This window comes from Medicago sativa, chromosome 3, assembly GCF_051527215.1.
Source record: "Medicago sativa cultivar Bolivia chromosome 3, Bolivia_mono, whole genome shotgun sequence".
Lineage (NCBI taxonomy): Eukaryota > Viridiplantae > Streptophyta > Magnoliopsida > Fabales > Fabaceae > Medicago > Medicago sativa.
The window spans coordinates 14,304,525-14,322,991 of record NC_140751.1 but is presented as its reverse complement, the minus strand read 5'-3'; the positions used below and the strand labels follow the sequence as shown (position 1 = coordinate 14,322,991).

Below are 18,467 nucleotides of genomic sequence, written 5' to 3'. Positions count from 1 at the left end.
TGCCCCAATTTAAATTAATTTTCTAGTGGTAACCCTTAATGAATTTTGAGTCAAACATTCATTATTAATACAATAATTATAAGAACACAAAAATGTTATTTGAATATCCTATATTTTGCATCATTTATTCAACATCTCATTTTTTTTTTTGTTAAGTAGTCTAGTGGCTAGAGAAATTCACCTTTAAGATGAATAAGTGGGGTTCCCGAGGTTCGAACCCCGACCCCTGCATAAATTGTGCATTATCCCTTATCAAATGAGCTAAGCTCATGGAGACTTCAACATCTCATTTTATCTCTATCTCTTTCCATCACATCGTCAATTTACGACATAAAACAATCAAACTGCTAATGATGTCCAATAAATTCAAATGTATACATTGATATGAGGTGTTCAAGTGTCCAAAAAATCTAACTATTTAATATATAATATACCATTGCCGTGTTCAAGTGATTAATTGAACATACTCATAAAATTTGACTAGAAATTTCATCTCATAAACTTCAAAGCACCAATAATTTAAAAACAAATACCAAAACCATATGCTCCCTCCGGTGACTATTATAAGTAAAAGTTCACTTTTTAAATTCATTCAATAAATGATGTATATAATCTATATATAGACCACATACATTATTTATTGATTAAACCTAAAAAGTCAACTTTTGCTTATAATAGTGACCGGAGGGAGTAGCGTAGAATACTTTCATCTATAAAAGGTTAAAAACTCAAGAAACCAACATACAAAGAAAAGCAACAATGAATTCCACTAACACTGAACAAAATAATCTTCCAAATCCAAATGGTTCACTTCATCATGAAGATGATAATAATGCATGCCTTTTAGCTTTACAACTTTCATTTGAACCATTAATTTTTAATTCAGTATTGAAAGCTGTAATTGAACTAAACTTGTTTGAGATCATATCTAAAGCAAGTACACGTGGTGTTTCAGCATCCTATGTTGCTTCTCAACTACCAACAACACAACATCCTCAATTGCCTCGAAGGCTTGATCGCATGCTTTGTCTTCTTGCAAGTCACTCTCTTCTTGTTTGTTCCACACACACAAATGAAGAAGGTGGGAGTGAAAGACTATATGAACTATCACTGGCTGGTAAATATTTTGTCAGTGATAACAGTAAGGGTTCTGTCTCTTTACATACAACATTTCTGAATCATAGATCCACTATTGAAGCTTTGTAAGTAACAATCTTCTTGCATATATTTTTTTATTTTTTTTTGCAAATTCTTGCATATATCTCTGATAGCTTGAATCATAGTTATAAATTGTGGCATGTGATTCCAATAATTTTTAATAATAAGTGATTTTTTTTTTTTGAGGGATAATAGTAAGTGAATCGTAAAGCAAGTTTGAATATATAAGACTTTTTTGTTAGAATATGAAGCTTTTTTATAATATGAAGCCTTTTTACTCGTAAAATCTAATGAAAAATAAATTTTTATTCGAAGGTCTAAAGTGATGGGTTTATTATCCTTACCCTGATCCGGCCTCGGTTATGTAGCTACAATTGAGGTTCTGAATCTTGTGATGCTGCAGAAACTTTTACATTATTGTATTATGGCCACAATTTAAAATTAAAGTTAAATCCACAATTGAGTTTTAGTTTATTATGTGAAAAAGACTTTTGAAAGTTTAACCTTATAATTTAAAAATTATTTTCTTTTAACCTTGGTGATATCAAATTATGAAATTAAAGGTACTTTCAACCCTTTCATTTGGGTAAATTTGAGTGCATATTACCAATTTAGTGTTTGATGTTGGATAATTTGGACAACAAAATTATTGAAAATTTAAATATCTCTAAAATTGAAACTTGTTGGATCACATTGGTCCTTTTTGGGTCGGTAAATTTAGTCTCTAAAATTGAAATTTCAAAGAGACTAATCTAATCAAAGACTTTTAATTTCATTTTAGAATTTTATTAATTTTAGGAATTAAGTTCTCTAACTTTCTAGTAGTTTCATTTCATGAGCTACGTCGGGATACAAATGGTTGTTTTTTAACCATACATCAATATAATTTTTCTAAATCTCCACATTTTACTAATATTGAATCAAAATAGTAGTTGTTGGGCTGAGCTGATATATAAATTAGCTTTCAATTAAAATCAATTTTGCAACCAATATAAACTCACTTGGAATAGTCCGGTGATGTTTGTTTTGGACTCTTCTCAAAATCTGAAGTTGAATTCTCTCATATGCCAATTTAAATGGATCAATTTACTTTCTTAAAAAAAAAAACTTTGCAACAAATATAAGAAGATTGTTGTTTACACTTTAGGTTTGACAGAAAAATACAAGTAAAAGACGTAAATGCCCATCGGCAATTATGCCGGTTAAAAATTCATCAGCAGGTAACTGCCGATGAGGTTATATAAGTAAATTACTGGGTGAAGTGTGAACATCATCTTTTCAAATATAAATTATGTAAAACTTTACTCATACACATAAACTTATTGTAGTTTAATGTGTTAAATTTTTTGCTAGTTTCAATTTTAAAGAAGTGCTTCTAGACTGTGACTCTGCCTTATTCGAAAAAGTTCATGGAACGCCAATTTATCAAGTTATACAATCAGACCCAGCAATGAACGACATTTTTAACAAAACAATGTCAACTATGTGCACATTGGAGATGAACAAGATACTTGAAATATATAATGGATTTGAAGACATATCATTGTTGGTTGATGTGGGTGGTGGCTTTGGCCAAAATTTGAATATGATAATCTCCAAATATCCTTCCATAAAGGGTATTAATTTTGATCTGCCACCAGTGATAGAAAACGCTCCAGATTATCCAGGTATATCTTTTACATTAGGTCACCTATTGACTGAGCCAAAAATAAAATAAACAACTATTGAAATTGAAATTATATGGAAAAATAATTTAATTTTTTTTTATTGTTTATAGATGTACTACAGATTTTTTAACAGAAATTCAATTACTAACATAATATATACTAACAAAACAAAACATATATGATGTCCTCGTGAGCTTAGCTCAGTTGGTATGAACAATGCATAAAATATGCAAGGTCCGGGGTTCAAATCCCGACCACCACCAAAAAAAAAACAAAACATATATGAAAGACTACCTTTCAACATGCCCAGCAAGAGTATGAGTAACTTTATTTGTTTATCTCCTAACAATTGAGTACAATAAAGTTATGGTAAAAAAAAAACAAAACATATATGAAAGACTACCTTTCAACATGCCCAGCAAGAGTATGAGTAACTTTATTTGTTTATCTCCTAACAATTGAGTACAATAAAAGACTACCTTTCAACATGCCCAACAAGAGTATGAGTAACTTTATTTGTTTATCTCCTAACAATTGAGTACAATAAAGTTAGGGAAACTACTAATAAGTTTTCTTGGAACATTGTTTAAGGAACTAATAAAAAGTCATTTTTGTATAAATAATGATGTAATTATGATTTTGAAAAGTATTTGACTTACATTTTTAAGAAACATTTTTTTAAGCATTCCTTAAGACTTTGAAATTAATTGATCGATAACATCTCAATATCATAAGACTTATTTGCAAGTTTGAAGAAAAAGGGAGGGAAGCCTTAAAAAAAAGGGAAGAAGTTGAGAACTTTGAGAGAGAATGGTTCTAGAGAATTCATTTTTCTTCGTAATAAAAATTTCTTCTGATTTAAGGGAATAAAAAATTTATTACTCTCTACAAAAATAATCTTTCAAAAAAAAAATGTAAAGATTTCTTTATTTTTCAAAAACACCTTCATTTCTTTTGAGAATTGAAAAAAATCTTTGCTCGTTTTCCACCCCAAACATTCTCCTCCTCTTCAAATACTCAAACAAAACCTAAAAAGTTCATCCAAGAGAGATATATAAATTGAAAATTTTGTTATCAGGTGGGGGAGGAATTGATCTGTTCCACACATTCACTTCTTCCTATGCTTAACCCAAAAAAAAAAATTAGGAGTATAAAATAGTGACAGAAACAAATGAAGATACTTTCTAATTTTCTTGTCACTAAATTTAAATTTTTTATCAAAATAAAAAATTGATAACATATTTATAGATTTTTTTTTGTTGAAAAAAAAACTATTATTATAGATGAATACCACTTTTTTCCTTTAAATTTTACAAGCTAATTTGAAGGAAAAAAATCTAGTTGTGTGAATATCTTATCCATATATTTGAAGTCTCTGCCAATGCTATTGTCAAAACAAAATAAATAAAAAATACTAATAAGTGATTTTTTTCAAATAATGTGAAGGGATAGAGCATGTTGGAGGCGACGTGTTTGAAAGTGTGCCAAATGGTGACGCCATAATATTGAAGGTTAGGTCTAAACTCTACCATACCTACTTATTAATATTTGTGATTATATTTTTCCTAATGATATAAAGTCATTTTCTTTAAATTGAATAATATTTGCATGTGATTGATTGATAATTGTAGGCAGTATTACACAATTGGTCAGACAAAGATTGTTTAAAAGCTTTACGTAATTGCTACAAAGCTTTACCACAAAATGGGAAGGTAATTGTTGTGGAGCTTATAATGCCTGAAGAAATTCAAACAACAGAAAAAGATAAATTGGTTACTGGCTATGACAATCTTATGTTTATGGGTGGTGGCAGTGAAAGAACAAAGAAAGAATTTGAGAGTTTGTGCAAAAGTTCTGGATTTTCAAAGTTTGAAATTGTTTGTTGTGCTTTTTCTTCTTTGGGAGTGATGGAATTTCTTAAATGAAAAATAGTAGTATACATTTAGTACAATAATCTATATATGGCATAATAAAATAAATAAATAAATAAATAAGCAATCCATTATACCCAGAAAAATTGATCCAGATATGAGGATCTTGGTCAAATGTATGGACTATCCAAATAAACAATGGTCACAATGCACTTAGCAAATAATTTTCTTTGCCTAATTATTGCTTATATTTTGTTACAAGTGAAGCATTGTGTTTTAATGTGACCATTATGTCTTTTAATTTTACCTTTAATTATTTTGTACCATTTTATCTTTGTCAATTATAAAATAGAAAGACTGATATTTTAGGTTGTTTTGACGCTTCTAGTATAATGATGACAATTTGCATGATATTTTTCAACTACTTTGCCTTGATTTTTCCATGCATGCATGTGTTTTGATTTTGCGGGAATCAGGATTGAATTTGGATTTTTCGTCAAAAAATAAAAAGGATTGAATTTTGAATAAATTTCAAATACATGATTTTCCCTTCAAAAAAAAGAAATACATGATTTTTCAACCAATTACGAACACTTGAAAAAACCTATGTTAAAATATGAATTCTAAAAAAACTACATGAACCCGGTAGTATACAGACTCTGAGTTAAACGGGTCAGTCTTTTTAAAAAGCATACTTATTTATTAAAAAGAGGAGGAGTGATGATGAAAGTTCCACCATGAACAATAACTTAAACTAGAGATTTGCTTGAATATCCCTCTGTTATGTAAATTGAAGCAGCTATCTTGTTGTAGCTTCGATTGTGTTTCAACAAACCTTAGCTTTCGATTGTGATTCTTGTCCCTTGAGGAACATTAATGCAATCCGGAGATTCGCTTGATGAACAATAAACATGAAACAAGTATTTGATTCGATTTGGTTTTATGTTCTGTTGAGCCGTTTGTTCTGGTTCTGGATTGTGATCTTTTGCTATTTTCACTTTCTGGGTGTTACTTGTTCACTGGTTTCAATAGATTATGTTGTTGTGTCTGGATATCTGGTAATTGCAGCGTTCAAGTATTCTGGTGTTATTGTTGTGTTGCAGCTAGGGTTGGAAATGACTCGAGTCTAACCGAACTAGCCCGAGCTCAACTCGACTTGGTTAGATTTGGTCCAGCTCGAAACTCGACTCGAGTTCGTTACGAACTTTTATTTTAGTTCGAACTCGACTCGGTTGAAGTTCGCGAATAGTTTGGTTCAGCTTGTAAGGTTCAATTCATTTTCTCGATTCACATAATTTAAAATTCAATTTTCTATAAGAAAAAACTCAATTGTTTTTAGAGACTCTGAACGTAAAGATCAAAGGCTAAGTGTTGAGGTTGTTCAACTTCTATTTGAAAGGTGATTCTCTTTCAATCAAAATTTCAGAAGATGTTTATCAATCAGGTCTTGCTAATTGCAACAATTATCTTCATGGAAGATTAGTGTTGTCTCGTGGTGATAAACCATTTTCCTCTAAAGATTTGCGTGAGAAACTCTTGCGCGTATGGAAACCTATCGATCAGTTGAAGATGATTCCTCTACGTCGAGGCTTTTTTGAATTTCGCTTCTCTTATGTAGAAGATTATATAAGTGTTTGCTCAAATGGTCAACTATGGGTGTGTTTTCGTTATCTCCATCTGGAATATTGGCAACCTATAACTTTATTTGAGATTGATAGGGCCACTGGTATGCCTATAACAGATGATAAGAACACTAAAAATAATGCATTTGCCCATTATGCATGTGTGCTAGTTAAAATTAATATGGTTGGTTTTTTTTCCCGACTCTTTGTGGGTTGAAAGAGAAAAAATTTATTTTAAAATCGATTGACTTTCTTAAACCATTATTCCTTTTGCTTCAAGAGATTGACACTGAGGGAGGAAATATTTCCCTCAACTATGAGTTCTATAACTTTCCCAGTAAAACGCTGTGTACAATTAATTTTTGGTTTAAGCTGCAGTAAAGTGATGAAAAGTGATGAAAGTAAAGGAATGAAAAGTGAAAATAAGCTTGTTGGATTGATTGGATGTGTTAATTACAATGCATAGACAAAGTATATATATATTGTTACTATTTTATACCAGCGAAATGACATGTACTTAAGTGCTTAAACTTCCTTTCGCCTAATTTTGTTAGTGGTGCGTGATAACTCCCTTGTTAGTGGGATTGTGGCACCCCACATTCGATTTCAATCTCCTCTCCTCAACACGATCCACTATCAAGTTCCTTGGTGTGCAACTTCCCTAGAGATTATGTCTTTCCCTTCACTCCAAAAAGTGATTATTGGCGCTTGGATCAGAAAACGTGGAATAATTGCGTTTCTATCCAATCCTTCCAGGTTTTGCCTCATTTTTTAGTTTCTAAAGACCCACGTTCTAATTTAGTGGCATCAAGAAAGAATCATCTCCCTCACTTGACTATTCTGACATCTTCTAATCTTTGCTCAAATGAAAGACTTATTCGCCAAATAGTCTAATTGTCAATTTTCTCACATCAACTAACAAAATAACTATCTTTAAGTGTAAATAATCTTTACCAAAAACAATATTTGAAGTAGTCTATCAATATTTTCATTGTCTAAGTACAACAATGTTTGACATATGTAAGTGTCTACCAACCAATTAAGTTCTTGTGATGAAGTACAATTTGAGTTGGTAGTTGCACACTTTTCACACAGTGTATGAGTGAGTATAGTCATTAAATGATTTAACACAAGAATTTTCGAAGATTAATTTACACTTTTGAAAAAACTTAATTTCATCTTTCAAAAAACTTAATAAGAAAATAATTCTAAACACATCGGAAAACCACCGGAGTAGGTCGCCGGCCACCGGATAATTCAACAAACTCGTCCAGGTTCATCTTTCTCCATTTTTCGTAATTTCCTTTTCTTCTCCTGTATCACCCGCGGATACGATTCCTCCGCAATTTCCGGCGGCGTCTTGCCGGAGAGCTTCATTCTCCGTATCGCGCTAAACTGATGCGATTGAGGATTCTAGCTTCGCACATTGCATTGCAAATTTTGAAAATTACGGTTTTACATATAACTATATGTGTATTTTAATTTAATTGAATTTTGTCTCTTAAATTGAATTTTGAAAGTTTAGGATTTTTATCTCTTAAATTGAATTTTGGATTTTCTATGAATGGTTTACTTAGTTGTAATTTTATTGATTGATTTTTCGAATTAAATGTTGTATAAGTTCTTCAGCTTGTTGTTAGTGCATTTGGATTCATTTTATTGAGGATTGTTCATAATGCACTGTTTGTATTCTTGACATGTTATGGGTCTAAATTGCGGTCACGGTTACTCTGTGAATCATGATATTGCGGTCACTGTTACTCTTTGAATCATGATATTGTGGCAAATTGTGGCCGATGAGATGGTAGTCGCAATGCTGTTGAGTAGATATCTTAAAATTTTATATTGCTGTTACTGATTGCAATTTAGAACCATTGCTTGAATGTTGAATAGAAACCACTATAACACCGACACTTCAGATGGAACCGGCAGGACACAGCCATATGTGATACATACGATTAATTCATTTTTCAAGTTTAACTGGTGTCAGCGTGTCAGTGTCGTGCCTCGTGTTTCTGCTACATTGATATAAATTGATATATTCTTAGCAAGTTCTATTGTGTCTTGTGATTGGTTCGAAGTTTCATGTAAACTGGAGCTTTGATTCTGCGTTTTTTTTACTGTTACAAAGCACGTATACATTTTTCTCTGGAACTCTTAACAATGAACATCAGATTTTGTGCCTTTTTCTTTTGTTGGAAAACTAATAAGATTATAATGGATAAATATTTCTCTGAAACTCTTAGCAATGAACATGGGATTTTGTTCAAACTAAGTTCATTTCTCTGCATTTGGTATGATTCAGTCATTTCTACATTAGCTCAGAAGTTATGAATTTCAGAGACATTATGTTGTTTTACTCGTTATAAAATGGCCTACGAGTTGTGAATTCAGCTAATTATCTGTTTAAGACCTTAAACTTTTGTGCATGCTAATGACTTGTTTCTGGGATAACGGGGAAATGATTCTGATATCTGAACTTGTTTCTTTTATCCTGTTATCGATTAGGATCAAGATAGACTATTTACCTTTAAATTTCTCTGAATATAGTTTATCTGGTCTATTCTCCCTACTGGTGCTTCTATAGGTTTTCTCCATATATGTCCAAGCACCAAATCATCTAAGACGAGATTCTAACATGTTCTCTACTATGAGTGTTATCTCAATTTTTTCTTTATAATTTCTAATCCTATATTGTCTTACGCAATCACTGATCCATCGTATCATTCTCATCCCTTGCGACATTAAGTTTATTTTCCTTTTTGGACTCGTCACACATAATGTTTAGTTTCATTAACTTTAGCCCTAACATAAGAGATTTTTTATTCTCAGGTTTCATTCGCTTCACTTGATACATGGAATCGTCAGCTGAAGATTATGCTGCATTTGAAGAGAAAGTTCAAAGGACAGTGTACTTTGACAACATGTCTCCGCAAGTTACGGAATCTGTGATTAGAACTGCGCTTGACCAGTTTGCATCTGTGAAAAGTGTCAAGTTTATCCCCAACTACCTAGGACCAAGCAGCGTGCCACAATGTGCATTGGTGGAATTGGATTCTGCCAAGAAGGTCAAGGAAGTGATAGCAATGATTAAGCAGTATCCTTTCATGATGTCAGGGATGCCACGGCCTGTAAGAGCTCGTCCTGCTGTAATGGAAATGTTTGATGATCGGCCAATGAAGCCTAAGAGAAAGATGAAGTGTTGTTGGTTGGAGCAAAGTGACCCTGACTTTGAGGTGGCAGTGGAGCTGAAGAATCTTACACGTAAACATTCTGCAGAAATAGCACTCATGCACAGAGTAAGTTCATTCCTAATAATCATATTTTTCTTTCTCTTATTGCTATTACTATTCCAATAACTTATTCGATCTGCAGAGTAAGCCTCTAGAAGTAGATGATGAACATATGAATTTCCAAAACTACATTTTTTTTTAACGGAATAGCAGTTAGTAGTAACCTTAAACATGTTTATTGCAAGTATGAAACTTACTAGTGAGTTTGTGGGAGCAGCTAGTGGAAAATGGTTACCTAGTGATGCTGGATTTCTTTTAGACCATTAGCACATAGTCTTTATCACTTATACTGGTGATAACAGAGCTTAGGGTGAAATCGACATAACAGAAAACATTAGGTGCAAAATTTTAAATAGGCAAAATGTCGAGATGAAAAAACTGGTCTTTTCATATCAAAAATATCAGAAACTATGGATTTCAAATTCTACGAGGAGGTGGAACTCAAAAAACTGTTTGGATCATCGGTTTATTTGTTAACATGTATACAGGATTGTGATAATTTATTTGATTTATTTTCAAGAAACTGGTTGTTACATCTGTTGATTTGTTTTATCACTACCATGTGTGATGTGAAGCCAGTTTGCTCTGTATAATCCATACCCTGACATTGTTCTGTGAGAGGAAATTACTGGAAGGAAACACTCATGTTTAAAATGTGTTTGTTGTGGGAGAGTTGAAGTAAAAAAAAAAACCCTCCCCCTAAAGTGACCTATGTCTTTAAAGTAAATTTTATTCACTTTGAATTTTAGGAGTTATTTTTCTGATGCACTTCAAAATAAATCAGCGGTCAGTACATCTGTAATTGCTAACTATAGAATAGAGACAATCTCACATACGAGAAGTCCAAGATTTTCTGAAAGTCGTATGTTGCTGATGCAAAAACTGAAATCAAAATGCATCCTTTTACTTCTTCTGGCTGAAGAACTCACTTTTTTCATATTTTTTAACAGTTGATAGTATATATGTTTGAACTCTAAACACCATTGCTTCTAGTTTATTCCTAGTAGATTACACGCACTCTTATTTTCAGTTGTATGGAAGATCATCTAGTACCCTATGTGGTGCCAAAATAACACCAAACTGACTTGTTAATCATTAAAAGCATTGTTGTCAATCCAGATTGCAGAAAATAACGGTTTATTCAAATTCCACTGCCCTATAGTGCTATATTGTAGCTATAGCCACTATTTAACAACACTTTGTAGTAACTCATGTACCGCCACTGATTAAAATTATGTTTGTTGATGAATTCTATGAGAGATTCTGTGTTAAGTTATTCTAAGTGAGTTTATTTGCATGCATTTTTTTAGGTGCTGCTAAAAGAAGAAGAGAAGTTGGCAACCCAGCAGGCAGAAACTCTTAAAGTGCATTACAAAAAGTTTAGGATGATAGATGGCATTATGGGTGACAAAACTGCCCATACTTTGGCAAGAAAGTACAATCTGGCTGTTGCAGATGAGTGAAAGGTTCATTTGGACTAACTATTTGTGTAAATAGCCTTTACTTTTTTATTAGGATAAACTAATTCCATAGATACATGATAGGTATATAACATGCAATTTGATCCTTGACTAGTGATTGATTCTAATATTGTTTTCTTGTGATCAGATTCATTGTTAGTGTTTTGTGTAAATTGAAATATACACAAAATATACAAACCTAAAAATCGAAGCAGAATTTTATTTTGGTAGTCATATGTTTTGATGAAACTAATTTTTATGTATGATTTATTGGTAATAAAATTTTCTCATGGACTATGCAGCATGTAACATCCACGTAAACGATTGTTGAATGGTGATCAATTAATTCCAACTCATGATTGACGCATACTGAAATTCTAGCCCGTTAGTTTAAGATGTTATATGTGATGTTCCAACACCAGACGTACAAAAGCGAATGTTGAACTTAATGTTTAAACATCGTAAAGACTAACACAATAATATGTAAAAGTAAGACAAGAAAAATAAAAGGACAGGAGAATTGTTAACTCAGTTCGGTGACAAACACACCTACTCTAGGGGCTACCAAGTCAGAAAGGAAATCCACTAGTGTATTCCTTATTCTAAGTTCTCAGCAAACTCCTCGTTTAAAACTCTAGACCTAGGACCTACCCGTCTTGACTTCAACCTAGGAACTCCTAGATCTGAGATCCCATCTCACTTCCCTCAATCAAGCACAACCCCTGTGATTATCAAATTATAACTCAATTTGGTGAAGTTACCTTCAAAAACAAACTATCTCCGTGCTTCAAAGCTTAGGGATAGTAACAACTTACAACTCAATAAACAGTCTTATACTTGCATCAAAGTGATACAAGAAAGGCTCACAAATAACAAAGACTCAAAACCCAAAAAACTCTATTCTTTAGAATGACGGCTTGAATAATTAATTAGGTCTTCTAGTCTTGTATATATACTGAAGCAGCACGGGTTTGATAAGCTTGTTGGACTTCAGAACAATTGCAGATCCTTCAGCTGATCCACGTAACAAATATAGCAATTCCTAAGAAGTAGGAACATCTTTAGGAACTGCCACAATCTTTGGGAACCGCAACAAACAACACCAAAGAATCCTAAAATATATTCTATATTTTAGAAACAAATTACCCAGAATATTCTGGACAAAAATACGTTACTTGGTGAACAAGTGATAAGGCGTGGTATCCTTAAAAAGATAAAGCGCGTGAAAACCAAGCCACAAAACCAAAATATTGGAACATCGTATCGAACATCGTACAAGATGACAGGATGTTGGAACAACATTTCCAACATCAAACAAGAGTATTTGTTTTAGCAATAATGAAGCCAACACACCAAATACCCAACACATACAGAATCTCATTCCAAGTATCTGAGACCCCTGCTACAAACCAATGATGTGGGCAGTAAAACTCACGGGAGAGGATATGTACCCTCTCCGGGAGGAGATTCTCTCCCCAGACTGGATGAAACTAGCTAACACTGTTTCAGCTATCAGATGGGTCCAGCTATATGCAAGTTGCTTCGTAACACCCTTCCTGTTGTTGAGTCATGTTGACAAAGTGGAACCTTCCTACCACTTTGTTTTAACTTTTTTTTCTTTTTGATATAAAAGGTCATCAACGCACTATAAATGGAATCCAACCTTTTTCTTTTGAGGGAATAATTGGAATCCAACCTAATATTGCATGCTCTTGTGTTCAGTCATTGCTGAACTCTCCGCAACAACCATTAATTTTAGAGGTAATATTTTTTTCTAAATGTTTCTTCATTTTTTACTGTACATTGAACATTTAGATTTTATTTTTTATATCAAAGTTTGATATAAGATTTTTATTATATATCCACCTGTTATTTGTAGAATGTTTTCTTATGATTACTTATGCTCATGTCGTAGCTGCTGAATTCTTGATCCCATCTTCTAATATATTCAAGCCTTCATATCTTTAATTAATGGCTTCCCCTGTGCTTTTTTAGTTAAGATTAAAATAATATTTTTATAATTATAGTTTGATTCCTACTAAAAAAAGTGAAGAATTTTAAATTGTAAGTTGTTTTCGCACTTCTTTATCGATCCTTTAATTTTTCTCAACCTAAATTTAAGTACTCTTTCATATTTAAGATCGAACTTGGTTTTGTTTATTTGTGAATATAGGTTTAGACTTGAAGATGGATGGAGAATAAACTTGTTTTTTTTTTTTTTTTTTTAAATTAGGTCTTCTTGCATATAGCCAGCCTCCCAAAGCTGTGAACCACACTCGCTGAGATCTGAGATCATTTTGTTTTGTTTGTGTTCAATTAATGAATATCATGGAAGAGGTTGTTCGTGGTGGGGCATTTCTTTCCCCTGTCATTCGATTGATTTGTGAGAGTTTAGCTTCAACAAACTTCACAGACTACTTCGACAAAGGGCTTGTGAATAAACTTGAAACCACACTGAATTTTATCAATCTAGTACTAGATGATGCAGAGACAAAGCAGTACGAGAACCTAGACGTGAAGTATTGGCTTGATGATGTGAGTAATGAGGTATACAAATTAGAACAACTATTGGATGTCATTGCTACTGACGCCGCACAACAAAAGGGAAAGATACAACGCTTTCTTTCTGCTTTTATTAATCGACGATTTCAATATAAGGTTAAAGTAATGTTGAAGAGGCTAGAGTTTCATGAATATCAACAAGGTAGATTGGGACTTGAACAATCAACTAGTGGCTATTATGAACATGAAGTAGCCACTGACGGGGTATTACCAACTGCATCTTTGGTGGATGAATCTGTGATATATGGTAGAGATCATGAGAAAGAGGAAATAATCGAATTTTTACTTTCAGAGCGTTACAACCGGGCATCCATAATCAGTATAGTGGGTCTGATTGGGATGGGTAAAACATCCCTTGCCCAACTTGTTTACAATGATCACAGGATACAGGAGCAGTTTCAATTTAGAGCTTGGGTCAATGTTTCAGAATCTTTTGATTGTGTTCATCTCATGGAAAAAATACTTGATCTTCAACTGCAACACTGGGCGGCAGGGAATAAATATTTACTTGTTCTAGATGATGCTAATAGGAATATGTCGGAGCATTTACTACTTCTTTTTAACCAGGGATCTTTTCGAGCCAAGATAATAGTGACTACAAATGATAAAGAAGTAGCATCAGTCATGAGATCCACCCAGATAATTCATTTAAGGCAATTGGAGGAGAGTGACTCTTGGAGTTTACTTGTGAGATATGCTTTTGAAGGCAGAAATATGTTTGAATATCCAAATCTTGAATCGATCGGCAAGAAAATAGTGGAAAAATGTGGGGGGTTGCCTTTAGCTCTGAAAACATTAGGGATTCTCTTGCAAAGAAAATTCTCCAAAAATGAATGGGTTAAGATATTGGAGACTGATTTGTGGCGTTTAGCCAAGGGTGAGAGCAGCAACATTTATTCCGCTTTGAGAATGAGTTACCTTAGCCTCCCTTCCAATCTGAAGCATTGTTTTTCTTATTGTTCTATATTTCCCAAGGGTTATGAGTTTGAAAAGGATGGATTAATCAAGCTTTGGATAGCAGAAGGTTTGCTAAAGTGTTGGGGAAGAGACAAAACCGAAGAAGAGTTGGGTAATGAATTCTTCAATGATCTAGTGTCAATGTCGTTTTTCCAACAATCAGCAATTATGCCATTCTGGGCTGGTAAGTACTATTTCATCATGCATGATCTTGTCCATGATTTAGCGACATCAATGTCAGGAGAATTCTGCTTACGAATAGAGGGTGTGAAAGTGCAAGATATCCCTCAAAGGACACGTCACATCTGGTGCTGCCTTGATTTGGAAGATGGTGGTAGAAAACTAAAGCAGATTCATAAGATTAAAGGGCTACAGAGTCTGATGGTAGAAGAACAAGGCTACGGTGAGAAACGCTTTAAGATATCCACCATTGTGCAGCAGAGTTTGTTTTCAAGACTAAAATATTTGCGGATGTTGTTTTTCTCTGGTTGCAATCTCTTAGAGCTAGCTGATGAGATAAGAAACTTAAAGCTTCTGCGCTATCTAGACCTTTCTTACACCGAGATTACAAGGTTACCTACTTCCATTTGTATGTTGTATAATTTGCATACGCTCTTACTGGAAGAATGTTTTAAATTGACTGAGCTTCCATCAAATTTTTGCAAACTCATCAATTTACGTCATCTTAATTTGAAAGGCACACATATTAAGAAGATGCCAAAGGAGATGAGAGGGTTAATAAACCTTGAGATGCTGACTGATTTTGTTGTGGGAGAGCAACATGGATTTGATATTAAGCAGTTGGCAGAACTCAACCACCTTAAAGGAAGGCTTCGAATATCAGGGTTGAAAAATGTGGCTGATCCATCAGATGCTATGGCAGCAAATTTGAAAGATAAGAAACATTTAGAAGAATTAAGTTTGTCGTATGATGAATGGAGAGAAATGGATGGCTCAGTAACAGAAGCACGTGTCTCAGTCTTGGAGGCTCTTCAGCCAAATATAAACCTCATGAGGCTCACCATCAATGACTACATAGGTAGTAGCTTCCCAAATTGGCTTGGGTATCATCATTTACCCAATTTAGTATCTCTTGAATTGTTGGGATGTGAATTTTGTTCCCAGTTGCCAGCACTTGCGCAGTTCTCTTCTCTGAAGAAGCTTTCCATTTCAGGCTGTCATGGAGTAGAGATCATTGGTTCAGAGTTTTGCAGCTATAATTCAGCAAATGTTCCATTTAGATCCCTTGAAACTTTGTGTTTTAAGAACATGTCTGAATGGAAGGAATGGTTATGTCTTGATGGTTTCCCTTTGCTTAAAGAGCTTTGTCTAAATCATTGTCCCAAGTTGAAAAGTGCCCTGCCTCAACACCTTCCTTGTTTGCAAAAGTTGGAGATTATTGATTGCGAAGAGTTGGAGGCTTCAATTCCCAAGGCTGCTAATATCAGTGAGCTAGAATTAAAGAGATGTGATGGCATTTTGATAAATGAATTGCCATCCAGCTTGAAAAGGGCCATCCTTTGCGGAACTCAGGTCATTACAACCACCCTAGAGAAAATTCTCGCTAGCAGTGCCTTTCTTGAAGAATTGGAAGTTGAAGACTTCTTTGGTCAAAATCTAGAGTGGTCCTCTTTGGATATGTGTAGCTGTAATTCCCTTCGCACATTAACTATAACAGGTTGGCACTCTTCTTCCTTGCCTTTTGCACTACACTTGTTCACCAATCTAAATTCTCTCGTGCTGTACGATTGTCCATGGCTGGAATCGTTTTTTGGGAGGCAGTTGCCTTCCAACCTAGGCAGCCTCCGAATAGAAAGATGCCCTAATTTGATGGCTTCAATAGAGGAGTGGGGTTTGTTCCAACTCAAATCTCTGAAACAATTCAGTCTTGGTAATGATTTTGAAATCTTGGAATCCTTTCCAGAAGAGAGTATGCTGCCATCAACTATTAACTCTCTTGAGTTGACAAATTGTTCCAACCTAAGAAAAATAAACTACAAGGGTCTTCTCCACCTCACTTCACTTGAATATCTATATATTGAAGACTGTCCTTGTCTTGAGAGCTTGCCAGAGGAGGGTCTACCCATCTCCCTTTCTACTTTGTCCATTCATGATTGTCCATTAATTAAGCAGTTGTACCAAAAGGAGCAAGGCGAGCGTTGGCATACAATATCTCACATCCCTTCTGTCACAATTTCCTGATTGACGGCTGAGATGAGATGTTATTTTTTCAGGTGCACCACATTCACCCATCTGTTTATAGTTGTCAAACATTAGTAAATTTTCTTTTAAATAGTAAAATTAATGCACACTGTACTCTGTTTTATGTTGAACAGGGCACGGTGTTTGTGATATATGTTTCAATGATGTTGAAAACCATCTCATGGGATTCTTCGTTTTCAATTTTTACTTATTCTACCTATTGATATAAAAGTCTTTTAATTGCTGAGTTCCTTTAATTGCTTATATGAACCTTCAAGAAGAGACATAATTCATATAAGTATATCTGAATGTCGCTCTTTTGAAAATAGTGACGTTTTTGCAAAATTGAGAGCTTTATGTTTAAAGGTAGGACAGTAAAGAGGCGGGCAACATAAGTTTTTTAAAGCAAGCAGAGAATACTAACAATGTCATATTACAGCTAACAGAACACTATGTTTTGCAAGTTTAAACTTTGCTAGAGTAATGTAGAAGGCTTAGCTTCTTAGTGATTATCCTACTGTTCCGTCAGTTACAACTATGTTGAGTTAGTTAGAACTAGAGAACTCTATATATTCATTCATTGTTGAATCCTGTAACAATCAATGAAATGAATACAGAAAAGTTATACATTTAGAATTTCAATATGGTATCAGCTGCTACATCTGATATGCATGTGTAAACAAAATAGTCTGCTACAATTAGATAATTTTTTTTGAACAGAAAACAGTATTGACAATATATTCAATAATGCCATCTACTTATGACTCTTGAGAGCAGGTTAAAGATTTATTTTCATATTTCAACAAGGTGAAAGCTAAAAATGGTTGGACAGAAATGAATGAATATTAACATCAACAATAATACTAGATGGATATGCTGTTTTGCTTCTTTGTAACACTTCGCAAATCCAGAGAACAAAAACATAAAATCTACACAGAAAAAATTAAAACTTGGAAAAGAAAGAAATATGAAAGTAAAAACCTCATCCATCTTCCTGTCTTGTTGATTATTTCACTTCACAAATCTTGAAATCTATGGCCCAATAATGAAACAGCTCAAGATATATGCATTGATCATATCTCTCTTGAGCCACTTTACGAAATCCCTGACTTATGTGTGCTGCTCTCTGCAGATTGATAAATGCTGGTCCTGCTGGTGAGATTCTCCCAGCCGTTTCATCATCAGTGGTGAGGAGAGAATGCAGCTGAAGAACAGAATTGCAACAGCATCTTCTGTCTTCACAGACAAGTTTTTGAAATTGACATCTTTGAGTTTGCTAACTTTGGATTAATCAATCTGTAAAGGAAAAATGCATTCTCACCGCTCACTAGTTCCTTTAATTTTCAAATTTATAGTTTGATATGGGAAAAATGGAGATCAATAATGTGAACCACCTTGTCACATTCCATTGATTCAATCAAATTTGGTCCAGGTAGAATAAGTTATAGATGGTCTTGCCCATTCACGAATATTTGGATATAACTGTGTAATTTATATACCCTTAGACTTCTATTTCTCATGTTTGTTTATTTCTTTCACAAGTTTTTTTATATGGTAATGATTACAACATAATTAATATGTAATTTTCTGTTAGAAGTTGAATGATGACATTTATGGAGAGAATGATACTAGGGGAAATGAGGTTCAGTGATAGCTAAGTAACACTATTGACGAA

The 18,467-nt window shown here is 33.7% G+C and overlaps 3 protein-coding genes across 3 annotated transcripts; all 3 read left to right on the top strand.

Annotated features, from left to right (window-relative positions):
- Positions 1-743: 743 nt before the first annotated feature.
- LOC146935964 (isoliquiritigenin 2'-O-methyltransferase-like) lies at positions 744-4,952 on the top strand. The gene is made up of 4 exons (XM_085750965.1): positions 744-1,202; positions 2,512-2,825; positions 4,272-4,336; positions 4,457-4,952. The coding sequence occupies exons 1-4, from the start codon at positions 760-762 to the stop codon at positions 4,748-4,750; spliced, it is 1,116 nt and encodes a 371-aa protein (XP_085607091.1). The 5' UTR covers positions 744-759; the 3' UTR covers positions 4,751-4,952.
- A 2,359-nt stretch (positions 4,953-7,311) lies between these two features.
- LOC146935963 (ASI1-immunoprecipitated protein 1-like) lies at positions 7,312-11,305 on the top strand. The gene is made up of 3 exons (XM_085750976.1): positions 7,312-7,592; positions 9,151-9,617; positions 10,922-11,305. Exons 2-3 carry the CDS (start codon positions 9,174-9,176, stop codon positions 11,072-11,074), a joined length of 597 nt encoding a protein of 198 aa, XP_085607102.1. The 5' UTR covers positions 7,312-7,592; positions 9,151-9,173; the 3' UTR covers positions 11,075-11,305.
- Positions 11,306-12,769: 1,464 nt separating this feature from the next.
- Positions 12,770-18,430, top strand: LOC146935962 (putative disease resistance RPP13-like protein 1). The gene is made up of 3 exons (XM_085750974.1): positions 12,770-12,832; positions 13,305-16,824; positions 17,925-18,430. The coding sequence occupies exon 2, from the start codon at positions 13,391-13,393 to the stop codon at positions 16,790-16,792; it is 3,402 nt and encodes a 1,133-aa protein (XP_085607100.1). The 5' UTR covers positions 12,770-12,832; positions 13,305-13,390; the 3' UTR covers positions 16,793-16,824; positions 17,925-18,430.
- The last annotated feature ends 37 nt before the right edge of the window (positions 18,431-18,467 follow it).